Source organism: Prorops nasuta, unplaced genomic scaffold (genome assembly GCF_024137725.1).
Source record: "Prorops nasuta isolate Cenicafe-Biocafe unplaced genomic scaffold, Cenicafe_Pnas_1.2 PNAS00034, whole genome shotgun sequence".
Classification (NCBI taxonomy): domain Eukaryota; kingdom Metazoa; phylum Arthropoda; class Insecta; order Hymenoptera; family Bethylidae; genus Prorops; species Prorops nasuta.
In genome coordinates, this window is record NW_027116831.1 from 662,884 (window position 1) to 688,171 (window position 25,288).

At 35.5% G+C, this 25,288-nt stretch overlaps 2 protein-coding genes across 2 annotated transcripts; both read left to right on the forward strand.

Moving 5' to 3' along the window:
- Positions 1 to 14,991: 14,991 nt before the first annotated feature.
- LOC136783587 (protein FAM200A-like) lies at positions 14,992 to 17,169 on the forward strand. The gene has a single exon (XM_066743842.1). The coding sequence runs from the start codon at positions 14,992 to 14,994 to the stop codon at positions 17,167 to 17,169; it is 2,178 nt and encodes a 725-aa protein (XP_066599939.1).
- Positions 17,170 to 23,863: 6,694 nt separating this feature from the next.
- Positions 23,864 to 24,775, forward strand: LOC136783588 (uncharacterized). Its single transcript, XM_066743843.1, has one exon. The coding sequence runs from the start codon at positions 23,864 to 23,866 to the stop codon at positions 24,773 to 24,775; it is 912 nt and encodes a 303-aa protein (XP_066599940.1).
- The last annotated feature ends 513 nt before the right edge of the window (positions 24,776 to 25,288 follow it).

A 25,288-nucleotide genomic window follows, 5' to 3' on the forward strand; every position in this document is an offset into this window, starting at 1 on the left:
CTAAAGAAATATGTAATTAAACTATTTACTACTTTCGATAATTTTTGTTTTAAAGCAAATTGATGGAATATCTTTTCAAATAGGTTTTAAATTATATCACTTACATCCTACATTTACTAAAAACCTGATGAACTTCACTTTTATCCCTTCGCAGTGCAAGAGGGTCATTGATAATTTCTTCCAAATCCTCATAAGCTTGCGCTGATGGTAAATTTCAAGGTGGCACAGTGTTTTTCTTTAGCCTACAAACAGAAGAATCCATCATCACATCATTTTTATCAAAATGTTTATAAAATACTTTATATTTATTTAAACCATTCAAAGATAGATTTTACAAACCTGGTTTCTAATTTGTTTGACCCATTTTAGTCCAATTACATTCATTGAAATGAAGTGTTCTCGCTCCTTGCTTTTGTTTGATCATCCTGGCACAATGCATAAATAGTTTTAGGGCATTTTCTTAGACATCCTAGTTGATTTTGTCACGTCCATTGGTTCTAAATTCTGTATACAACAAGAAATAGAAATTAAATCATTTTTTAATATTTCGTTATGCTGAAATTAACCTAACACCTTCGATAACATTGAACTTTACTTACTTCAAAAAAAAGAAAATCAGGTTGAAGTTATTATTATATAATTGCCCTTGTAGCTCCTGACACTTAAAAACAACTTTCAAACATCTTTCAGTATTTAAAATTACTGTCGAAATAAGGCCCGTACCATTAAACGGAACTTAGTTCCAGTCAGTGAATCTTTAGATTGTACTTTATTGTTTGTGCTTTTTTCTTAATTAATAAATATACATCATTTGACACTTTATTTAAATTTGCAATGTTTTAAAAAGTGTTATTATAACCTGTGATATAAACAATGTAAACAAACAATAATTCTATTTTATCATATATTTATTCAGTGAATATATTTGTAATATACAATAAAATGTACTAAAATTATTTTATCAGTTTGTGTTAAGGAATTTTGGGTTATGTTATGACAGGTTATAGTACACACAATGACATGAAAGAGAAGTATACAATTTATTGGTTTTGTTTCTTGGTTTGTCTTAAAATAGGTTGCCTACTCAATCTGAGCTAAGCATCAACTAAACCAGCTTTTCGCGTGATTTCAGAACAGGGCTTAGCATTAGCTTAAGACAGAAAACGAACTTAATTAAGACAGAGTTTGAGACCGTGCTAAGCTTAAGTTCCGTTTAATGGTACGGCCCTAACTTTACTTTAAGAGTATTTTTATACACATTTACGGTAAAAGACTTTCAACTCTTTCAAGCAGCAAGAAATATGGCGGTCGGAAAATGGCAGGATATCGGCGTCGTCAAAGTAGCGACACCAGCGCCACCTAGGAACTCTGAGATTTTTTGAGGAACTATAACGCTGCCCCACTACGCCTATGAGAGTGTCTCCCCCCTAGACAGACAGTCGCGTAATTGACGCAGGTAGCGTGTGGCGTTTTATCCCTGCCCGTTAATACACCCCCAGAGGCTCCACCATCGCTAGTCCCGTCTGTCATGGATTCCGCTTACCACACCGACGATGATGTTAGACATAGGCGAGAGAGAGAGAGAGAGAGAGAGAGAGAGAGAGAGAGAAAGCAGTCAGCTGAATGCTCGCTGAATCCCTTTCACCTTGACACGCGTGCTCGTCCGTCAGACATAAGAACGGAGTTTGTTTTCGCGGGCATGAAATGGGAAAGGGTGGTGAGGAGTGGTGAGAGAACGCACAGAGCCAGAGAGCGCTGCCCGAGTCCTTTTGCTCAGGTAATTGTGTTTGACCGTGTGTTTGTCCGCATCCATGCGTTTGCCTTTGACTTTGTTTAAATCCATGAGACAGTGTCAGTTCAACGAAGGCAGCCCCTATACCCACATCTACCACTCCCCAGCAAGCTCTTCGATCGGCTTAGCTAGATTCGTCTTTCGGTCCCTACTTGTGTGCGTTACCTTGGGACTTGCTGAAGCCACTGCCACCGCCACCACCACCATCTCCGCTCCACCGTATCTACCCCACCGACCCAACTTGGTGCAAGAGAAAGAAAGAGAGAGAGAGCACGTTGAATATTATAATACTCATATATTTAAAACTTATTTAACAATACACAGATTAATTTTGTTCAGTAATTTTATTTACAAATTCTGCCCCTTCACAATGAAAACACATTTAGAGAATCATTTTGCATGCTCTTCCCATATATCGTCGTCAAGTTTCCATTCTTTCAAACCTCCATTATAGTGGAAGTATACAGTTTCTTCATCCTTTCCGGTATAATAAAACCCAGCTTCATCTAGTCTTTCTTTCATCTGTATCCATGGTTTGAAAGTATTCAATCTTACATCATAGTAACAGTATTAACCCATTTGCATCACACATAAAAGAGGAAAATTCGTTCTTATCACTAATATTTATTTCGTTTGTATTTAAATGAAAATGTTTAAAAAAATATTGAAAATAAAAATAATATTGCATAAATAAAGAAACGGGCACATATGCGCTTCGGTGATAATGGCCAAGAAATTTCCGCGCATATATGTACTTGTGATGTAAATGTGTCAAGAATATGCTGGAGGTATATATCCTTCAAATTCTGCACAATAAGGTTCACAAACATCTCTACCCCGAGATTTTAATTCAGGAATAGTGATGTTGTTAGTATTAGCTTCAGTGTCTCGCTGAAAATCGATAGAAGATATAGATAAATATGAATAATAAAGTCGTTTATGTACATATACAAAATAATGTAAACTTACAGGGTCAACATCAGATGAGTTTACCAATAGTGGTAACAGTTCTTTCTGCGCCATCATAAACTTTAACAATTTTTGTAGATTTTCACTTCACTTCTTCCCTGTTTCTTGTGAACTGTCATTTTTGTTTTGGAAATAGTGAATCTTGATTTCAGTTAGCTGCTTATCTTTTAGATAAGTAAGCGTTTCTATCCTGTTGCTTTTAGGAGAACTCAGCTCACCGGCATGGGTCAACTAGTTCGTCAAAAGCGTTGAGTTTAGTTTGACGCATTTGGTACTTTTTGCAAACTCAGCGACACTGCTCAAGCAACTCATTAAAAGCCTTAAGAGTCTGCTAACTAGAAGTGATAAATTCAGCTCATGCAATTTGCTATTTTCTAAGAACTCAGCAATGTATCTAATAATTGACAAAGACTCCAACTTTGAATTGTATCAGCTAATCATCTAGAGCTTTTTCAACAACTTTACTAATTTCTGTAGCGTGGCGCGTGTCAACTCAAGTTTTAACTTATCTAAAAAATGACTAAAGGATGGTGTTGGGGAGAATCATATAAAAAGGGGATTCGTTTTAATAGAGTTATTTTAACTTTTTCTGTTATTAAGCGATTATCAGCCTGAATAAAAAATCTTCAAACGATATGTCTTTTAAATGAAATCAACCAAGATTTGGAGCAAGTTGTTATATATTTAAACTCTATATCGTTATTTAAAATAATTCCGAATCAATTATATCAAGTCTCACAATTTAGAAAATTTAATGCTCTTTTTGGATTAAAAATTGTGATGGATATAGACAATAAAAACAGTTGGTTCCTGAATGATCGAAAATCAGCTGAAATAATCAACCATCCGGAAAGATAAAATTATTTTGAGGAATAATCAAAACTGTCTAAATTATACATTACAGTGATTGAATTGGGGAAATTTAAGTTTGAAAGAATTGAGAATAATCACAAGGAAACCGTGCCGATGACTGCTAACAGCAAAAAAAAGTCAGAAGCAATGAAAAAGAAAATTATTAAGAAGTAAACATTTTTACATGAATTTGAATTTTAACAAAATGTTAAAAGATTAAAAAGAAAATTTGGTTTTTATAGAAAGCAGGTGAACCAAGAAGTATAGAAGAGGGAGAAGATGAATGATTGGTGATTAAAAATTATATTTTTAATGAAAATAAATCTATGATTATTATTACTAATCTAATAATGTACTTTATGTGTGTGAATAATAAAATAAAAAAAATATCACTTATTATTGCGACACTACAAAAATTTTGGCTTACCCTTCATTAACTGAATTCTATAACTAAACAAAATTCGGCAAATCGAAAGGTTGGGCGCTAGGTTCCCCAGGGAACCAACTATACTATAAGAATCGCAAAATACTGAAATACTATACTGAAACGATTCGAATAATTCGCAAGGCATCAAGTAGCTCAGTTTTATAAAGTTTAGGACGCAGAAGTGGAGAGTGCGTGGATTCTTTCTGGATCGTAAAGAATGTTTGGCGAATCGGGTAATTGATTCAAATACTGTAAATTCGTCAAGACAGATTTATCATATATTTTCCCGTATTAACTATACTCTCTACATATGCTTCAAGACGATATATTCGAAATCTATATTTAATTTATGTCTATTTTGGAGGCTTTATCGGAGCCGCGAGTATTCTCCTAAGTTTCATTGGGATGAAATAACCAACTATACTTTCCGAAAATTAATCAAGGCCCTTCTCAAGGCAGGTGTTTCTTCTGCGAACCTTATGCGAAAAGCTATAACGAAAACTATACTTCGGAGGGATGAGCCGAAGGAAGTAGCTCCTTTCGGGGAGAATTCACCTTCGGGATTCTATCTCCTACGGAAAACTATAAAAACCGAAAAGATAGGGGACGAACGAAGTAGTTCCTTTTGGGGAGAATTCATCTTCGGTCCCCCCGATCTGCGATACCTAAACCCGACTAAACGCAAGACTCTATGTTTATTATCTTCGAGCCTAATTCGCTTATTCGAATGACACGAACTCCCGACCAAAACGAATAGTTACAATAGGCTGGAAAGCATAATTGTGCGACACGGTAAACGGTAGCTTAAAATCTGAAGTTAAAAGATATTTACAAAATCGTCATATTTTTCGTAACCAAATATATACACGTTAACGAACTCTAACAAATAGCTCATAATCTTAATTCCGTATATAGAGTATAATACAAAATTCTGCTCTATTGCTCTCAATATTTGAATATTCTCAGATTTGACCTGCACTTATCTGAGTTATGCTACAGTCTTTCTCATTTTACTCGCGAAAATAGTCTATTCATCTTATCGTTCTCTGACGATGGTCAAGTCGAAATTCACGCTAACCTTTTTAGCCAAAATTGACCATAATAGAAGAGCAGGAAGGCGGCGACGACGACGGCAAGCAGGCAGGCGACGACGACGGCAAGCAGGCAGGCGACGACGACGGCAAGCAGGCAGGCGACGACGAAGGCGAAGGTGAGCAGGCAGGATAGAGGACTGTCCTCTATGAGCACCAAATTACGAGTCGCGAACAGAGTTCACACCTGGACTCTTCCAAGACCAAACTACGAGTGACGAACGATAGATCAGCTTCCGTCGAGGTCGAAGTCGCGAAATCTATCCCTTACTCAAGGTCTTCTAGGATTGTCATTGGCTAAGATCAGATCTGGGTGGATCGCACCAATCACTTCAAAAATCCGTATAAATCCGAAATTTCGAATTTATGGAATATACGGTACGTGACTATGTCTCGGTTGGAACCTACAGCATAGTAGTGATGGCGATATTTTAAAAAAGTATCGATATTTCGTATCGATACGTATCAAAAACGGAAGTATCGATACGTGTGAAATATCGAAATCAATGTATCGATATCTGATATATCGATGCTTATCGATTCAGTAGAATATTGAATTGTATTATTATTCAATATATATATATTTCTACTAGCAACTAAAGCCCGTATTCCCATATTTCTAGACGAACTACGAATACAGGATTTTCTCTAACGGCACTTTATAAAAATTTTCATGTTATTGGACTATGACAATTTTAAGTTTTAACTGCCGCAAATTTATCATATTACATTTAAGTTAAAAATTAAATATAACTGAAGAAGATCAGACGAAACAAAATAATATTTGTAAGGAGCTATGGAAGAAAATTAATGTTTCTGATTTTTTCAGACGGATAATGTATAGTAAGTGTCTTTTTGTCAAATAACATAATTCTGAGAGTTTCCGATTTGTAATTGGAATATTCCGATTAATCTAGCTGCAGTGATGCAACCAAAACCGAAGGCCTAGCCCAAAAATCACTAGATTCTCATCATAAACATGCCGCGATTATCACATGAGGATCTTGGATTGAGATTGAAAAGTTGATGGAGGCTTAGGCTTATAAGTGGCTCTATAAAATAGCTAAAAAGGTTTATTGTGTTTTTAAATTCGAACCGAAGAGAGAAATAGTAGAAATTTCCTGAAGGTAAAATGATAAACAATTTTTAAAAAAGTAAGAAATATGTAAAATAATATAATTAACTAAGTATAATTATAACTAAATGAAATTAATAAAAATATAATTTATTTCTCATGGTTAAATATTATAGCAATAACATTTTAATTTATCAACTAATTTGAACTTATATTTTACTTCCCTTGTTTAAATCTTATTATTTTTATGATTATTAATTTTATTTAGTTATTATTATACTTATTTAATTATATTGCAGCGCATATTTCTATTAAAAATATATAATCATATTACCTTGAATGAATTTCCATTATTTCTCATCATCCATTAAATTAATTTAAAAGCATGATAAACCAATCTAGTTAGTCTTTAGCTACGAGCAAGCCTAAACCTTCCATCAACTTCTCAATCTCCATTGGAAATCGAATTGTGGTTAACAAGAAAAGTTTAGGATAAGAATATAGGGATTTTTTGTTAGACGTTTCATGTCAATTGCATCACTGCAGCTAAAACAATTCGAATCCAAAATCCGATTATTTCAAAACCGCTCTGATGTACATATGTATCGATTGGAGCATTTGTATCGATACTGTCCTATATCGAAAAGTAAAGTATCGATACAAAAATCGATGGTATCGTCATGAAAATATCGATACCGACAAATATCGATACAATATCGCCATCACTACAGCATAGGCCTTATGGGCGAAGACCGTTCGCAACTATGTTTTCGATATGTCAATCATATCGGTTTATTTGCCAAGTCCAACTATGAGGCCTGGATACAGATATTATGGCCTTGACGGTAACATGCCATGCTGAAGTATTATTACCTATAGGCAGAGATGTTGTAACGAGACGTTTGCTCCGCCGCTACTCCATATACGATACCGCATAGTGGGGGAAGTCTACAGTGCATGTGCCGATACCGCGGTCTGCACTGTACAGCGTGCGGAGTATAGCGGGCTCGGAGTATGCTTCCCTACCCGCCAGACTGGCCGCTCGGAGCGCCACCGTCGCCGTCTCCGGGCCTCGGACGGGTGTATAAGGCCGAGACCGAGCCGAGTAGAGGAGTCCGTCCCGTATCCAGGAGCTCTCCGGATACAAGTCCTATTCCGACCACGCAGGAGTTCTCCGCGTACTCTTATCCAGAGATGTTAACTTGTGGGAATTCGGTATCCCCACCACGCCGCCACTAGCTTGCACGCACACAGTGCCAGCGGTACATCGGTGAGCCAACCCCACTACTGTCGCCGCTCGCTGGTCACGCACACAGCTACATCGATACGTGCGTGTCTCGGCTTTCGCCGTTGAAGTTCGGTTAGCTCCGGTGAGGTATGAGTACGAGAGGGATGAATATACTTTTCTCGGACCTCTCTTTCGCTCTCTATTTCACCTAAGTTTAGCCAACGAGCCACGCGAAACTCCTTTTCCAAGGGTGTCGGCCGGCTCGATGCGCTCGTAAGAGAAATTTATTTTTTGACAATTATAATACAGGAAAATTATTAAATGTTACTATAATTTAACAATTATCCTCAAAATTGTAAAAAATTTTTGTATATAAAAAATTATTATGAGATGAAATAAAACTAACAAAGAAATAATATTATCCGTGTAACTAATTGAAAGAAAAAACCCTTATTATATTGCACAAAATGATCACTGAAGTGTGACATTTAAAATTAATTAAATAAAAAATTATACGAGAATACATGAGATTGATTAATTTGAAAAAATGGTTAAAAATGAGGTAAAAACTCGACCATTTTCTTGCAACATCACTGTACCGATGGTGATTTGGATTTGCAAATATCACAAAATTGTCCAAAATTCATCAATTTCCTATGAAATGCAAAAATCTGACATAATTTCTATGATGAGAGCCTAATAAATGAAAATGTGGGGCGGCTAGGATGTTTCTTCGGTTACTTTCTTGTATGGTACACCTATAAGCGAATGAAATCTCCTAAAAAATATGCCAAAATAATGGCAGGAAATAAAATTGCGCCTTAATATTACAATGTAAAATACAATGTCAAGAAATAGCTCAAACTAACAACTTTCAAACTTGTTTCATGCAAAATTTTAGTGTAGGAGGTACTTCCGCCTTGAAAATTTTGCAAATTCATGTATAATTGTTGATAAATAAATAATTATTGATCCAGAATGCACTTAAAATAAAGGATTATTAAAATTGAGTTTTACACTATGAGCTTTAAAAATCTGACTTTATTTCTATATTGAGAGGCAAATAATTCCGTTGGTCAAGCTTCTTGGCTCTTTTTTCGGCCATAATCTGGTGTAAAATGTCCGAATGAACAAATAGATGCTATAAATGATAACCAAATCACGTTGGAATCGAAAGTTGGCTTTCATAGCTATGTTGCAAAATCAAGCCTAGAAATGGCTAAAATTGTCCATTTTCAAACTCATTTTCTACAAAATTGGAGTGTCGTAGCCGCTTCCGGTTGGATTTTTTTGCTATTTCAGGTATAGTTGTCAGTAATAATAATAAAAATACCCTCTGATTGCATTGGAATTGAAATATTCATGCAATTGAGTTTTACACTATGAGAATAAAAAATCTGACTTTAAGCACATATTGAGAGGCAAATAACTCAATTTCTCTTGCTTCTCGGCTCTTTTTTCGACCATAATCTAGTGTAAAATGTCCGAATGAACAAATACATACTATAAATGATCATTAAATCACCTTGGAACCAAAAGTTGATTTTCATAGCTATGTTGCAAAATCAAGCCTAGAAATGGCTAAAATTGTCCACTTTCAAACTCATTTTCTACAAAATTGGAGTGTCGTAGCCGCTTCCGGTTGGATTTTTTTGCTATTTCAGGTATAGTTGTCAGTAATAATAATAAAAATACCCTCTGATTGCATTGGAATTGAAATATTCATGCAATTGAGTTTTACACTATGAGAATAAAAAATCTGACTTTAAGCACATATTGAGAGGCAAATAACTCAATTTCTCTTGCTTCTCGGCTCTTTTTTCGACCATAATCTAGTGTAAAATGTCCGAATGAACAAATACATACTATAAATGATCATTAAATCACCTTGGAACCAAAAGTTGATTTTCATAGCTATGTTGCAAAATCAAGCCTAGAAATGGCTAAAATTGTCCATTTTCAAACTCATTTTCTACAAAATTGGAGTGTCGTAGCCGCTTCCGGTTGGATTTTTTTGCTATTTCAGGTATAGTTGTCAGTAATAATAATAAAAATACCCTCTGAAAGCTCTGAAATGGTAAGTTTATTGAAATTCAATTTTACCCTATGAGAATCAAAAATCTGACTTTAAGCACATATTGAGAGGCAAATAACTCAATTTCTCTTGCTTCTCGGCTCTTTTTTCGACCATAATCTGGTGTAAAATGTCCGAATGAACAAATACATGCTATAAATGATCACAAAATCATATTGGAATCAAAAGTTGACTTTCATAGCTATGTTGCAAAATCAAGCCTAGAAATGGCTAAAATTGTCCATTTTCAAACACATTTAATGGGAAAGTGGAGTGTCTTCGCCGCTTCCGGTTGGATTTTTTTGCTATTTCAGGTATAGTTGTCAGTAATAATAATAAAAATACCTTCTGAAAGCTCTGAAATGGTAAGTTTATTGAAATTCAATTTTACCCTATGAGAATCAAAAATCTGACTTTAAGCACATATTGAGAGGCAAATAACTCAGTTTCTCTTGCTTCTCGGCTCTTTTTTCGGCCACAATCTGGTGTAAAATGTCCGAATGAACAAATAGATGTTATTTATAGTAATCAATTCAGGCTACGATCAAATGTTGGGTCTCATGGCTATGCTGGTAAATTATATTCTTAAATGACTATAATGGAGCTCATCAAACCTTCTTATCTGCATTCTTGAGATCTATAAGTGTGCTCCTTCTGTGAAATAATATAGGGGTAAGAGGGTTCATGAAATAAATACATTTTAGAAATTCATTTAATTTTTTTTATTTTTTTTTTTACATTTATTCATAATAAATAAAATATCCCGTAGGACGTTGACGGGGCCTTCCCCGGCTAGGGTATTCTTCCCTGACCCGGCTATAATAATGTGTCCGGCTGCTGCCCCTACTAGAAGCTCAGGCTGTAACAAAAAAATAGAAAACATTCTTATATTTCCATACCATTGTAATAAATAATCTAATGCTTCTAATAACTATTCAATGCAATGGTTTTTAAATGGAAATTTTTGAATGTTGAACTATAAATTTAAGATGGTTAATGCTTACGTATATAGCCGGGTCTCGCCGCCTGAGTGGCAGGCACGAACGCTTGCACTGCCACTTGTTGTTGCTGCTGTTGCTGCGGCTGCTGCGGTTGCAGTTGCTGCTGCTGCGGCTGCTGTTGTTGCAGTTGCTGCTGCTGCGGCTGCTGTTGTTGCTGCTGCAGCTGCTGCTGCTGCAGCTGCTGTTGTTGCTGCGGCTGCAGTTGCTGCTGCGGCTGCAGTTGCTGCTGCTGTGGCTGCTGCTGCTCCAGCCGCTCCAGCCGCTCCTTAATTTGGTGGAGGAGAACCCCGTTCTCCTCCACCCGCTCCTTTATAATCCGCAGGAGATCCTTCGTAGTTTCTGTAACAGATAATCATTAATAAAATTTATTATTTGCAAAATAGACTTTACTAAAAAGTTCGTTTCCACTCACCATTCCCATTGGGCATAGGTTCGGCCATGATTCTGTAACAAACAAAAAGAATTGAAATTATTATATGAAGGAAAAGGTTTTTGTATTCGATAAATGAGACAATTATAATGGAGAAAGTAAAGTGAGAGAAATGTCAAAAATTTATTGAATACTGTTGAAAGTACTTACATTATCCTTCCTTTGCTTCTGCTTTCGAAGTTAATCCGTCGAGATTCAAGATACGAGTGAGGTACCAACGAAGTTCGTCTTCACCAAATCACCACAATACTTTTCAAATTAAATATACAAGGTGTCCTATTGGTTTTCTAACACAATTGTTACATGAGAACCTATTATTGTTGGAGATATTATTTCACATGATTAGTTGCTTTATTCTATTTGCCATCTTTATTATTTACTGTATACCCTGTGTATTATATACAAGTTCTTCTACATTACAGTAACCGTAACTTTTAAATCGAGAAGGAACCGATTTGGAATTCTTCTTAACGGGATCCCTCAAGCCCTCTGTAGCCAACATTACGGAACGAAAAACGAGGGAGAATTGTCCAGCGCTATTTTTCAACCGATTTCAATGTTTTTGGGCTTATTGGAATCGTTAGGACTCGCCTTTCGTCATAAATAAAGCCGTATTTTCTAAAAAACGTAAAAAAATAAAATTGTTTAAAAATTCGCATTAATAATATTTAAACGCAAAACAAATCGAAAAATCGGGCTTCTTTATGACGAGGTGCCAGACCTAACGATTCCAACAAGCCCAAAAACATTGAAATCGGTTGAGAAATAGAGCCGTACCATTGTCCCGCGTTTCTGAGGTGGACGAAAACCAAAAATTTGTAGGAAGGCAGCTAGGCTTCCGCCCCTCTCGTGGCTCACGCTAACGTGTTCCCCCACTCCAGCATCCAAACTTACTGCGAAGCTTTCCTCATATTTACGCTATTCCCCTATCTGTAGCTATACACATATAAATACCGTTAAAATAATGTTGAGAACATTTCATTTCACCGATATAATGAAATTGCTAAAAATGCAATTATCATTTTGAAATAAAATTGTAGAAAAGGAGATTTCGTAATGCTTGAAATATAGGGCATACGGCGAAACGCGGGACAATGGTACAGTCGTATTTTTCAAAAGAATTTGATGAGACTAATAATAATTAAAGCCATTCTTCATGTAGATTGTCCTAAAGAGCTCGCATTTTCGATAAAGCTTATAGTTTTTCAGCTATGAACGATTGAAGTTGCACGGCGCACAAATACATATTTCTTCTCTCGCGTAGATCAGCTGTTGTGCACGTCCATCTTCAATCGTTCATAATTAGAAAACTATAAGCTTTATCGAAAATGCGAGCTCTTTAGGACAATCTACATGAAGAATGGCTTTAGTTATGACTAGTCTCATCAAATTCTATTGAGAAATACGCCTGTACCATTGTCCCGCGTTTTGCCGTAATTTCACCTCTTCAATCGTCCTGACTCGTTCATTCTGCAATTTATTTCGGAACAAATAAAAGTACGATTGCACATTGAAAAATTACATTAGAAGTTCTCGATAATGTACATGCTGCTATGAGTATTTCTTAATCTTATAAAGCTTGTCGTAGAAGGTGCAATGCAATAAATTTAGAAGGGCAATTTCGCGATTGAAAATAAGACGCACATACATACATGGTAAACGCAATGTGTGTTTGTTTACAGTACACTCACGAGTCACTAACACAGTCGCACCCGTATGTAAGTAGGCCTACTATGCTGGTGTACATACGCTGGACGAGGCAACAAGCTGCAGAGGGGAGAGGGGAAGCTAATTTTATTTACTTCGAGTATGCATCTTTTTACAGTTCACGTTGTAATGACCAAAAGAAGCGTTGCAAAATTATGAAAATATAAAAGCGTCTCCCCTTTTCACGCTCTATTCAATGATGCCACCCAACTTGTTGATGCATTTTTACTTTGCTCGAAATAAATTGCAGCATGAACGAGTCAGGACGCTTGAAGACCAGAAATTACGTTAAAACGCTGGACAATGGTACAGGCGTATTTCTCAATAGAATTTGATGAGACTAGTCATAACTAAAACCATTCTTCATGTAGATTGTCCTAAAGAGCTCACATTTTCGATAAAGCTTATAGTTTTCTAATTATGAACGATTGAAGATGGACGTGCACAACAGCTAATCTACGCGAGAGAAGAAATATGTATTTGTGCGCCGTGCAACTTCAATCGTTCATAGCTGAAAAACTATAAGCTTTATCGAAAATGCGAGCTCTTTAGGACAATCTACATGAAGAATGGCTTTAATTATTATTAGTCTCATCAAATTCTTTTGAAAAATACGACTGTACCATTGTCCCGCGTTTCGCCGTATGCCCTATATTTCAAGCATTACGAAATCTCCTTTTCTACAATTTTATTTCAAAATGATAATTGCATTTTTAGCAATTTCATTATATCGGCGAAATGAAATGTTCTCAACATTATTTTAACGGTATTTATATGTGTATAGCTACAGATAGGGGAATAGCGTAAATATGAGGAAAGCTTCGCAGTAAGTTTGGATGCTGGAGTGGGGGAACACGTTAGCGTGAGCCAAGAGAGGGGCGGAAGCCTAGCTGCCTTCCTACAAATTTTTGGTTTTCGCCCACCTCAGAAACGCGGGACAATGGTACGGCTCTATTTCTCAACCGATTTCAATCTTTTTGGGCTTGTTGGAATCGTTAGGTCTGGCACCTCGTCATAAAGAAGCCCGATTTTTCGATTTATTTTGCGTTTAAATATTATTAATGCGAATTTTTAAACAATTTTATTTTTTTACATTTTTTAGAAAATACGGCTTTATTTATGACGAAAGGCGAGTCCTAACGATTCTAATAAGCCCAAAAACATTGAAATCGGTTGAAAAATAGCGCTGGACAATTCTCCCTCGTTTTTCATTCCGTAATGTTGGCTACAGAGGGCTTGAGGGATCCCGTTAACGGGATCCCTCACGCGTGCTTTACCGACAGTACAAGTCAATAAACAATTAAGTTAATATAATTCAAATGCGAAGCAAATTTAACAATCGGGCATTTGTAGGATAATGTGCCAGTCCTAACGAGTCAAACGAACTTAAAAGCACTCAAATTAGTTGAAAAATAATGCTGTACCATTGTGCCGTGTTCTTGAAGAGAGGTTACGTTTGGTTATTTCCATTTCAAGAACGCGGGACAGTGGTACAGCGTTGTTCTTCATCCGATTTGAGTTTCTTTAAGCTTGATTGACTCGTTAGAATTGGCACCTTGTCATAAAGAAGCCCGTTTTTGCAATTTGCTTCGCATTCGAATTTTATTAAACTAATTGTTTATTGACTTGTACTGTCGGTAAAGCACGTGTGAGGGATCCCGTTAACGCGATATAAATTAAATTTCTAATTTCCGATACTGAAATAAATTAAGTATTACTTACATTTAATAATATTTTAATTATTTCATGAAAATCTTTACGAAAAAAATGACTACTGCAGTGGGATTCGAACCCACGTCCTACGGTACAGAGGTCTGACGCCTTACCCACTACACCACAAGGCTCCATTGGATAGTTAAAACTTTATCGTCTATATAATCTAAGCGATAATGCGTAAATATTTTATATGCTTTAATAAAATATTATTTGGCAGTTAGACTAAAAGAATTTGTTATTAATTGAATTATTTATTAATTCAATTTATTACTAATAGCTTGTTGGCTATTTATATCGGAAATTTTTAATTTTCTGGGGAAGTCGTGTAGTGGGTGAGTGGATAGCGCATAAGAATGCTGATCCTGTTGTCACAGGTTCGATTCCCAGTGAAACTATCAGTTTTTTTTAATGCCAACTAATTAATTATCCGTCAGGTCATCAACCCTACATTACAAATCGTTGAACCTTACCCCATTTCTGCCTTTATTTGTACACAATTTAATAAATGTATAAAAGTAGATGAAGCCTTTGTATCTTGGGCATTTGCCTTAAAGCTATTAATTTGTCAAGTTCGGATTAATTGACAGTTTCGTGATATAAAGTGATTAAAGTGATAGGAAGAGTGGAAAATGTCTTCCAGTGAAAATAGCCCGGTATCAAAAAAGACTAGAATGTCTTCCAATCCGCAAAAGAGAAAAAGCAGCCACAAAAAGAAATTTCAATATCATTGGTATGATTTGAACCCATCTTGGATGAAGTGGGCAAAGCCGATACCTGATGACAGTAGTAAGTTTCACTGTTTAATTTGCGATAAAGTTTTAAATTGCGGTTATTCGGAAATTCAGAAACATGAGTCCTCCAGCATTCACGTGCAAAATGCTGTTCAATTTTCAAATCGGCATATTCCGCAAGGCTCCAGTAGCTCATCTAATTCCGCAGAATTTTCGAAGGAAAAAGAATTTGATTTTCTTGAACGCGTTAAAATAGCGGAAATAAGATTGTCAACGTTTTTTGTAGAACATAATATCCCGTATATAGCAAGCTCCGCAATGGTTAATATGTTTAAACAGATAGGCAAGGAACCGGAAGTACTACAAGCCATAACATTAGGACGTGTTAAATTATCAAAAATTATAACTAATGTGGTTTGTCGCGAAGAAACACAAAGTCTCACGGAAACGTTACAAAATACAAAATTCTCGGTATTTGTTGATGAGACTTCGGATTTAACAAATGAAAAATGGTTTTCAATAATGGTTCGGTATATTGAACCTGCGTCATTGCAAATTCAAACACGTCTATTGCAATTAATAAATCTTGACGCAAGAGATTGTTCGGCCGAAAAGTTATTTTCCGCGTTTAATAATGAAATGGTAAAAAAACAAATACCATTAAGCCAAATATTAGCAACAGCCTGTGACAATGCATCTGTTATGATCGGTAGAAATTCGTCTTTTCGAACGAAAATATTAGAAAAGAATGCAAATATAATAACGTTTCCATGCATATGTCATTTATCGTCACTCGTTGCTTCCGCTGCTTGTAAAGAGCTACCTTCATTCCCGGAAGAATTTGTGAAGAAAATTGTTAATTTCGTGAGCGGAAGCCCTAAACGGACGGCAATATTTCGGGAATTTCAAAGGTGTTTTGCAGGAAAAATAACAAATTTGTTGAAGCATGCCGAAACTCGATGGCTTACTCGCTATAAATGTATTGATCGTGTATTAGAATATTGGGATGTTCTAAATAACTTTCTATTAGAACAATCCTCAGAAAATAATATGCAAGCCTATGAATTGCACCAATGTATGCAGAACGCTGAAACTAAAGCGTATTTGTATTTTCTGCATTTTATTTTAAATAAGTTCAATACTTTTAATGCCGAGTTTCAAGCACGCGAAACAAAACTGCATTTATTGCAGCCAAAATCGGTTGAAATTTTAATTTTTATTTTAAGAAATTTCATGAAACCTGCATTATTGAAGTTTTGCATAGCTCAAGCAAATTTCTGTGATATTAATTTTTCCAAGGATATTAATATTATTCCGTTTGAAGATATAAACGTAGGATATGATTGTGAAGAATATCTGCAAGACCAAAAGAGTAAAGAAACGTTAACGCAAATGCAAGTTCATGATATTAAAAAGAATTGTTTAAAACTTTTAATAAAAGCTGCTGACGAAATTCGTAACCGTTTCCCAATACATGATGAGTTTTATAAAAATTTTACAGTTCTTGATAACGAGAACTCACTTTTTAACTCAGTTAGAGAATCATCGGCTGCAGCATTATTAAAAATTGGCAATACATTTGGTATAAAAAATGACATAGAGCTAAAAAAAGAATGGTTTTCTTTATTTAACGATGAGTCAGCAGATCAGAAATATAAATGGTCTAGACTTTCCTTCGATGACATGTGGATAAAAATTTCGCAAACTAAATGTGAAAGGAAGGAAAAATATCCTTTGTTGAAATTACTATCGTGTATAGTACGGTCACTTCCACATTCGAATGCAGAAGCAGAACGGTGCTTTTCAATCATTCCTGATGTCAAAACGAAAAAAAGGAATCGTATAAGTTCTGCTACTTTAAATGCAATTTGCGTCATTAAAAATTATTTGAAATGTACAAATCATGATAGCATTATAATGCCAATAAGTAAAAAACACATAAAATTAACTGAAAAAGATAATTTATACGCAAGAAGTTACGTCGAAAATAAGGTAACTCTTACAATTCATGGATACACAAATGACGATGATGATATTGATGGTGATTTTGATGACGAAGTACTTTACGATAATTGAAGGAATGTCTGACGGATTCGACAATTATAAAATCGAGTGAAACTATGTCTGACGGATTCGACAATTATAAAATCAAGTGAAAAAATGTCTGACGGATTCGACAATTATAAAATCAAGTGAAAAAATGTCTGACGGATTCGACAATTATAAAATCAAGTGAAAAAATGTCTGACGGATTCGACAAATGAGAATAGTGTCTGACGGATTCGACAGTTCAAAGAAAATACGTAAAATTGACCGAAAAAATACGTAAACCGCGAAAGGAGGGTTTTTTAGTGGGTAGGCGCTGTCAGAAGAACCATGTAGTTCGAACTTAATAAGTATATTAATTCGACACAAGCATGGAGATGGTGAGTCCCACACTATTTAGTATACGGCTAAAATATATATTCATTCCAACAATTGAACTTACATTACACAACTGTTTTATAACTTTTTGTGTAATGAAAGAACACAATAGGAAGAAATGTATGTTTCCGTAATACTAAGTGTGCCAGGATGCATTTTTCCCTTAAAAAAAAAAAAAAAAAAAAACACTACAACAATTTACAATTCAAAATTGTTTTCATTTTTCCAATAGGAAATATTTCATGGAACACGAAGAGAAATTCAACAAGCTTTATTCGCTGAGAATGGAGATTCAGAGAGACTTTTGATTCTCATAGGGTAAAATTGAATTTCAATAAACTTACCATTTCAGAGCTTTCAGAGGGTATTTTTATTATTATTACTGACAATTATACCTGAAATAGCAAAAAAATCCAACCGGAAGCGGCTACGACACTCCACTTTCCCATTAAATGTGTTTGAATATGGACAATTTTAGCCATTTCTAGGCTTGATTTTGCAACATAGCTATGAAAGTCAACTTTTGGTTCCAAGGTGATTTTGTGATCATTTATAGCATGTATTTGTTCATTCGGACATTTTACACCAGATTATGGTCGAAAAAAGAGCCGAGAAGCAAGAGAAATTGAGTTATTTGCCTCTCAATATGTGCTTAAAGTCAGATTTTTGATTCTCATAGGGTAAAATTGAATTTCAATAAACTTACCATTTCAGAGCTTTCAGAGGGTATTTTTATTATTATTACTGACAACTATACCTGAAATAGCAAAAAAATCCAACCGGAAGCGGCTACGACACTCCAATTTTGTAGAAAATGAGTTTGAAAATGGACAATTTTAGCCATTTCTAGGCTTGATTTTGCAACATAGCTATGAAAGCCAACTTTTGATTCCAACGTGATTTGGTTTTCATTTATAGCATCTATCTATTTGTTCATTCGGACATTTTACACCAGATTATGGCCGAAAAAAGAGCCAAGAAGCTTGACCAACGGAATTATTTGCCTCTCAATATAGAAATAAAGTCAGATTTTTAAAGCTCATAGTGTAAAACTCAATTTTAATAATCCTTTATTTTAAGTGCATTCTGGATCAATAATTATTTATTTATCAACAATTATACATGAATTTGCAAAATTTTCAAGGCGGAAGTACCTCCTACACTAAAATTTTGCATGAAACAAGTTTGAAAGTTTATAGTTTGAGCTATTTCTTGACATTGTATTTTACATTGTAATATTAAGGCGCAATTTTATTTCCTGCCATTATTTTGGCATATTTTTTAGGAGATTTCATTCGCTTATAGGTGTACCATACAAGAAAGTAACCGAAGAAACATCCTAGCCGCCCCACATTTTCATTTATTAGGCTCTCATCATAGAAATTATGTCAGATTTTTGCATTTCATAGGAAATTGATGAATTTTGGACAATTTTGTGATATTTGCAAATCCAAATCACCATCGGTACAGTGATGTTGCAAGAAAATGGTCGAGTTTTTACCTCATTTTTAACCATTTTTTCAAATTAATCAATCTCATGTATTCTCGTATAATTTTTTATTTAATTAATTTTAAATGTCACACTTCAGTGATCATTTTGTGCAATATAATAAGGGTTTTTTCTTTCAATTAGTTACACGGATAATATTATTTCTTTGTTAGTTTTATTTCATCTCATAATAATTTTTTATATACAAAAATTTTTTACAATTTTGAGGATAATTGTTAAATTATAGTAACATTTAATAATTTTCCTGTATTATAATTGTCAAAAAATAAATTTCTCTTACGAGCGCATCGAGCCGGCCGACACCCTTGGAAAAGGAGTTTCGCGTGGCTCGTTGGCTAAACTTAGGTGAAATAGAGAGCGAAAGAGAGGTCCGAGAAAAGTATATTCATCCCTCTCGTACTCATACCTCACCGGAGCTAACCGAACTTCAACGGCGAAAGCCGAGACACGCACGTATCGATGTAGCTGTGTGCGTGACCAGCGAGCGGCGACAGTAGTGGGGTTGGCTCACCGATGTACCGCTGGCACTGTGTGCGTGCAAGCTAGTGGCGGCGTGGTGGGGATACCGAATTCCCACAAGTTAACATCTCTGCTCTTATCCCCGCTCAGGAGTTCTCCGAGCAGTCCTGGTGCAGGAGTTCTCCGCACCGTCCGAACACCGCCCCGCTGTACTAACATCGTGTCCAAGAGTTCCCCGGACCGCCGGCATTTATTTAGAGATTATGGCATAAGCCGCCATCTTGCCGTCTACCGAGGGCCCCTCCGTGTGGCCACCGATCGCCGCGCCGCGCCGCCTACCGCAGCGTCGCCGTGAGGCTATCGACCGACGCGCCACCCGCAGGCGAATATATAAGACCCGAACCATAGTATGTAAGTACACTCCTGCAGCGGCAGACCACACACCCACACGAATAGTTATGAGGCTGAAGTTAGCCCACACTTTTAGCCCACAGTTGCGGGCGCTGGTTGAGAACCACTGTAAACATCTGATTTCTCTGAAAATACGTTTTTTTCTTATTTTCAGTAAATCAAGGGCTTCATTTAGATATAAATCAATCAATTACATTGATTTATATTTAAAAAATTAACTTTATTTATGCTTTTAACAAAAAGCTAGTAGAAGTTTCGGTCGATCTTTAGTTTCGGTATTTCAAACAGGAAGAAATATTTTCAATCTCATTTAGCCATACTATCTTAAAGCCCATTAAATGCTGAATAAAATAGTATATGTTTCATGAGGGTTCGCGACTCCCTTAACATATTTTTTTAACAAAGATATAGCACTAACTACCAAATCTCACGTTCTTCGAGTTTGGGCTAAGTTTTTCCAAATGCAGGAAATTCGTTTGATGTTTTTAGACTGCATAGCCTTAAAGCCTATTAAATGCAGAATAAAACAGTATAGGTTTCATGAGGGTTCGCGACTCCCTTAACATATTTTTTTAACAAAGAAATAAGACTTTGTTATTACCAAATCTCACGTTCTTCGAGTTTGGGCTAAGTTTTTCCAAATGCAGGAAATTCGTTTGATGATTTTAGACTGCATATCCTTAAAGCCTATTAAATGCAAAATAAAACAGTATAGATTTCATGAGGGTTCGCGACTCCCTTAACATATTTTTCTAACAAAGAAATAAGACTTTGTTATTACCAAATCTCACGTTCTTCGAGTTTGGGCTAAGTTTTTCCAAATGCAGGAAATTCGTAAGATGTTTTTAGACTGCATAGCCTTAAAGCCTATTAAATGCTGAATAAAACAGTATAGGTTTCATGAGGGTTCGCGACTCCCTTAACATATTTTTTTAACAAAGATATAGTACTAACTACCAAATCTCACGTTCTTCGAGTTTGGGCTAAGTTTTTCGAAATGCAGGAAATTCGTTTGATGTTTTTAGACTGCATAGCCTTAAAGCCTATTAAATGCTGAATAAAACAGTATAGGTTTCATGAGTGTTCGCGACTCCATTAATGTGGTTTTTTAATTATATAATTTGAGGAACAATAATAAAATATGGTTTTTAACATAACTTTTTTTATTCTTTTTATATTTTATTTACTTTTTTTTATTTTTAGCTTAATTTATTAAGTAGAGAGGACAATGCTGCCCTTGAGGGACGAGCAGTATTCTATCGTAGTTTGGAAATCTTTAGGCGGTGTTTTCATTATGTTTAATTTTTTGAGAGTTTTACTTTTAATAGAACCTTCAAGATTGATTAGTTCTTCTCTCTGCTTCGTTCGTTTTTCGCGCTTTAAAGGGTGATCATCTTGTTCGTAGATATAACACGCTAGTCCTTTACGAAAATTATCCATATCTTCGTCTGTAAAATTTATACAGCTGCCTGAGCATATGATGTATATCCACCAGCAGACATGGACACCACAATTTAAACTTATATGCCCATTTTGTCTGTATTGTAGTGGGACATCGACAGGTATATATAGTTCCCACTCATTCCAGTCAATCTGAATTTCTTCAAGATTAAATATTTCTTCTGTGAAGATACGCATATTATTAATTAGCGTAGGTGGTAGTTTTGAATGTAGGGAATCGATATAAACGAGGCAACGATTTGTTATATCTACTACGAGTAGCGTCCAATGTTTTCTTGCTTCACAAAAGACGGGTGCTAGCCATATTGGAATTTTTGGTAAGTTTTTATTACTTATTCAATTCTGATATCCCTTAGAAATGCTGCCACCAATTATTTTACAAACAAGAAAAGTATCAAATATCATTATTTGATCTTCTTTCAATCCAAGTGTGTCTTGACATAGTATTGAAAACGAATTTATAACGGAATCGTCAATACACGCCTCGTATGAAAGTGAGTTGAAACTTGTTTCATCAACTAAAATGTTGCCTATGTTCTTCTTCAAGTTCGGAAATCCTGGTGGATATGTAGAAGATGGCGATATTAATTGAATCCCTAAATTGATATTATTCATTTCTCCTCTGTACTTTTCTTCTGCTCTGGATGAGATTTCTTCCTTATGAGAATATCCATCAATCTCTTCTATCTTATCAAACTTTATTTCTTCAAACGATTTTTTAACAGAAGCTATGTCCTTTTTAGTTTTAAAATAATTATTTTCATCAAATCGCCGTTTTCTTCTTCTAATCCAGGTTTCTTCAGCCAATTCGATGTTTTCTCGAAGATTTTTCCTTCTGTATTTTTTTTGACGATACAGTTTATAACTCCTTTCTTTTAAACGTGCATTTAATAAGTCGCCGACCTGATGCACAAATCTGGGTAATAAAATTTTTGTTTTACCTAAGAACATATCTTTTTTTATAATTTTGAAATAATTTTCAATAGGAGCATTAGAATCTCTCGTAATTTTTAATATTTGGCATATAATTCCAGACCATAATGGAAAGTATGGGAATAAATGCCGCATACAATACTTAATTAATTTATCGTTGAAATAAGGGTTGGTGTTTCCAGTAAAACATTTCAATTTTGATAAATCATCAGTTAAATTTTGAAAAAAGGAAAGGAAAGGAGACTGTTGGACAGAAGTAGATTCCTGTTCGATTAATTTTTCAACTTCCGTAATATTTACATAGTCAGGATCGTCGGGATCTGTCATATCAATTTGATCGTCAAGGTAATCCGGATCGTCAGGATTTATGAAATCGACAGTACTATCAATAGACAACTCTGAGTTCATGAAAAAATTCAAACTAACATTTAAGGGGGTCCCTCCGTGTGACATGTCAAAAAATCGATTTTTTTTTATTACATAAATGTATTCCTAAATATGGATAGATTATGCTGGTAAAATATTTTTCTAATATTCCAAGTCGTTGGAAAGTTATAGCGGTTATAAGCGAGAAGTGTAATAGGAGCTCGGAGCGCGGCTTGGGTGTCGGCGCGGGGGGGGGGGGGGGGATACCGGGTTTATTTTGACACTTCTTGTTTATATCTGAGACTTTTCAAAACGACTGTTGAGTGAGATTTAGAAGTTAAGCTTACTTGCTTAGTTTGAAAATTATATATTTTTGCGATGTGTGACAGGAAAGGAAGCAGAACCACTAATATTCATCCGGGTCGGGCTAAAAAACGAAAGTTTATTACGAATCGTTATACACTGGAAGCTGATAAAGAATATGCATCAACTTCAGCTAAGAAACTTAAAAGCAACATGAACATGAACGTACCACTTGCTTCTTGTTTTGCATACTGTATTTTGGAGTTTTCTTCTGTGTTTTCTGCCATCTCTGCAAATGTCATTTGCAAGATATGCAAAAGTGAAGTGTCTTTCACGCAATCCAACTTGCGAGGCTTAGGTTTTAAAATTATACACTCGTGCAAATGTCAAAGACAACAGTTTATCGACTCGTGCCCATTGATTCAGAATGCATACGAAATTAATCGCCGTTTTGTGTTTGTGATGCGCTTATTAGGTATTGGTCAAGAAGGAATTAAACTTTTTTGCAGTCTTATGGACATATGTGGTGGTGTTGGTAGTTCTACATATTATGCACTCTTGGAAAATATTTATATAGCTGCATCTGCAGTTTATGATGCTGCGTTGAAATTTGCTGTAACGCAAGAGCAAAATGCAAATGAAAAAGCTGGAAAAGCACCGGATGAACTAACTGTTTCAGGCGATGGTACCTGGAAGAAGCGAGGCTTCTCTTCTTTATTTGGTGTCTCTACGTTGATAGGAAAATATACAGGAAAAGTTGTAGATACAATGGTGATGAGCAGTTTTTGCGGTGGATGTAATTACTGGAAAAAAAAGAAAACTACTGATCCAATGGCATACGATTTATGGTACGAAGAACACCAAGATCAATGTGACGTGAATCATTCTGGCAGCTCCGGTAAAATGGAAATAAATGCCATCACGGAAATGTTTTCACGATCTCTAAATAAATATGGTGTTAAATATCTAACGTATATAGGAGACGGAGATAGTAAAACATTCAATGGAATAGTAAATGCTGCACCATATGGAGAAAGCACAGTAGTTAAAAAAGAATGCGTTGGACACGTAGAAAAAAGAATGGGAACGCGTCTCCGTAATGCAAAAAAGTTTAACAAAGGAATCGGTGGAAAAGGCACAGGCAAACTGACTGACAAGATCATCAATGATATGACAAAATACTACGGACTAACAATTCGTAGACATTCAAATTGTGTTGAAGAAATGCAGAAAGCAGTTTGGGCTACTTTCTATCATAAATGTTCATCAGATCAAAATCCTCAGCATCAAAATTGTCCTAAAGGTAATGGCAGTTGGTGTAAATATCGCCAGGCTGAAGCCAAGGGCGAACTTAGCCAATTTCGTCACAATAAACCACCTTTAGCGCCACAAGTCCAAGCAGTTGTAAAGCCTGTGTACGAAGATTTGTCAAGAACAGATTTGTTAACCCGATGTGTAGGAGCAGAGACGCAAAATAATAATGAATCTCTGAATTCATTGATCTGGACTATTGCTCCAAAGCATCTTCATTCTGGTCCCAAAATCATTGAAATTGCAACATTTTTGGCAGCAATTATTTTTAATGAAGGATTTGAAGGAATCACAAAAATATTGTCAACATTGGGCTGCTCAATTGGCCGCATTGCGAATGCTTACGTTCAACATCGAGACGAAGCACGTATGGCTCGGTCCGAACGGCGCTTGAGTAATGTAGCTAAAGAAGCAAGAATCGCAGCAAGAATGGAACAGGCAGCCTTAAGGGGGTCCCTCCGTGTGACGGTCAATATTTTGGCTTTTTTTTGGGATCGAATATAATAAAATTGTGAAAAGATACACACTCTAAGTTTTTATATCAAATTTATTACTATTTGAGGAGTATGTAAATTTTTTTTTGAAGCAAAAACTTCAATAATAAATACGTGGCATCAGTTCAAATGAACCCATGTAGAAAAAACGGAGCAGGATGGTCTCCACGATTGCGGCTGATCGGCTTGTCTAAAATGATAAAAAAAAACGGCGTTATAATCAGTAGAATTGCCGCTATCGTATGAACCACAATCGATCAAAAATATTAAAAATTGAAAAATTGTCATGCTTTTGAAAAAAAAAATTAAATTTTTCGATTTTTTTTTATTAATTTTTTATTTAAAAAAAAACGGCTTGGAATTTGTTATTGATTTTAGTTCATACGGAAACTATACATGTGATGAAGCTACAGTTAAAATTTCAAAGCAATTGGTCAACCCGTTTTCAAGATATCATGGAGACTAGATTGAAAAATATAGTTTCGAGAAAAACGCGTTTAAAAGTTAGAATACCATTCAGACT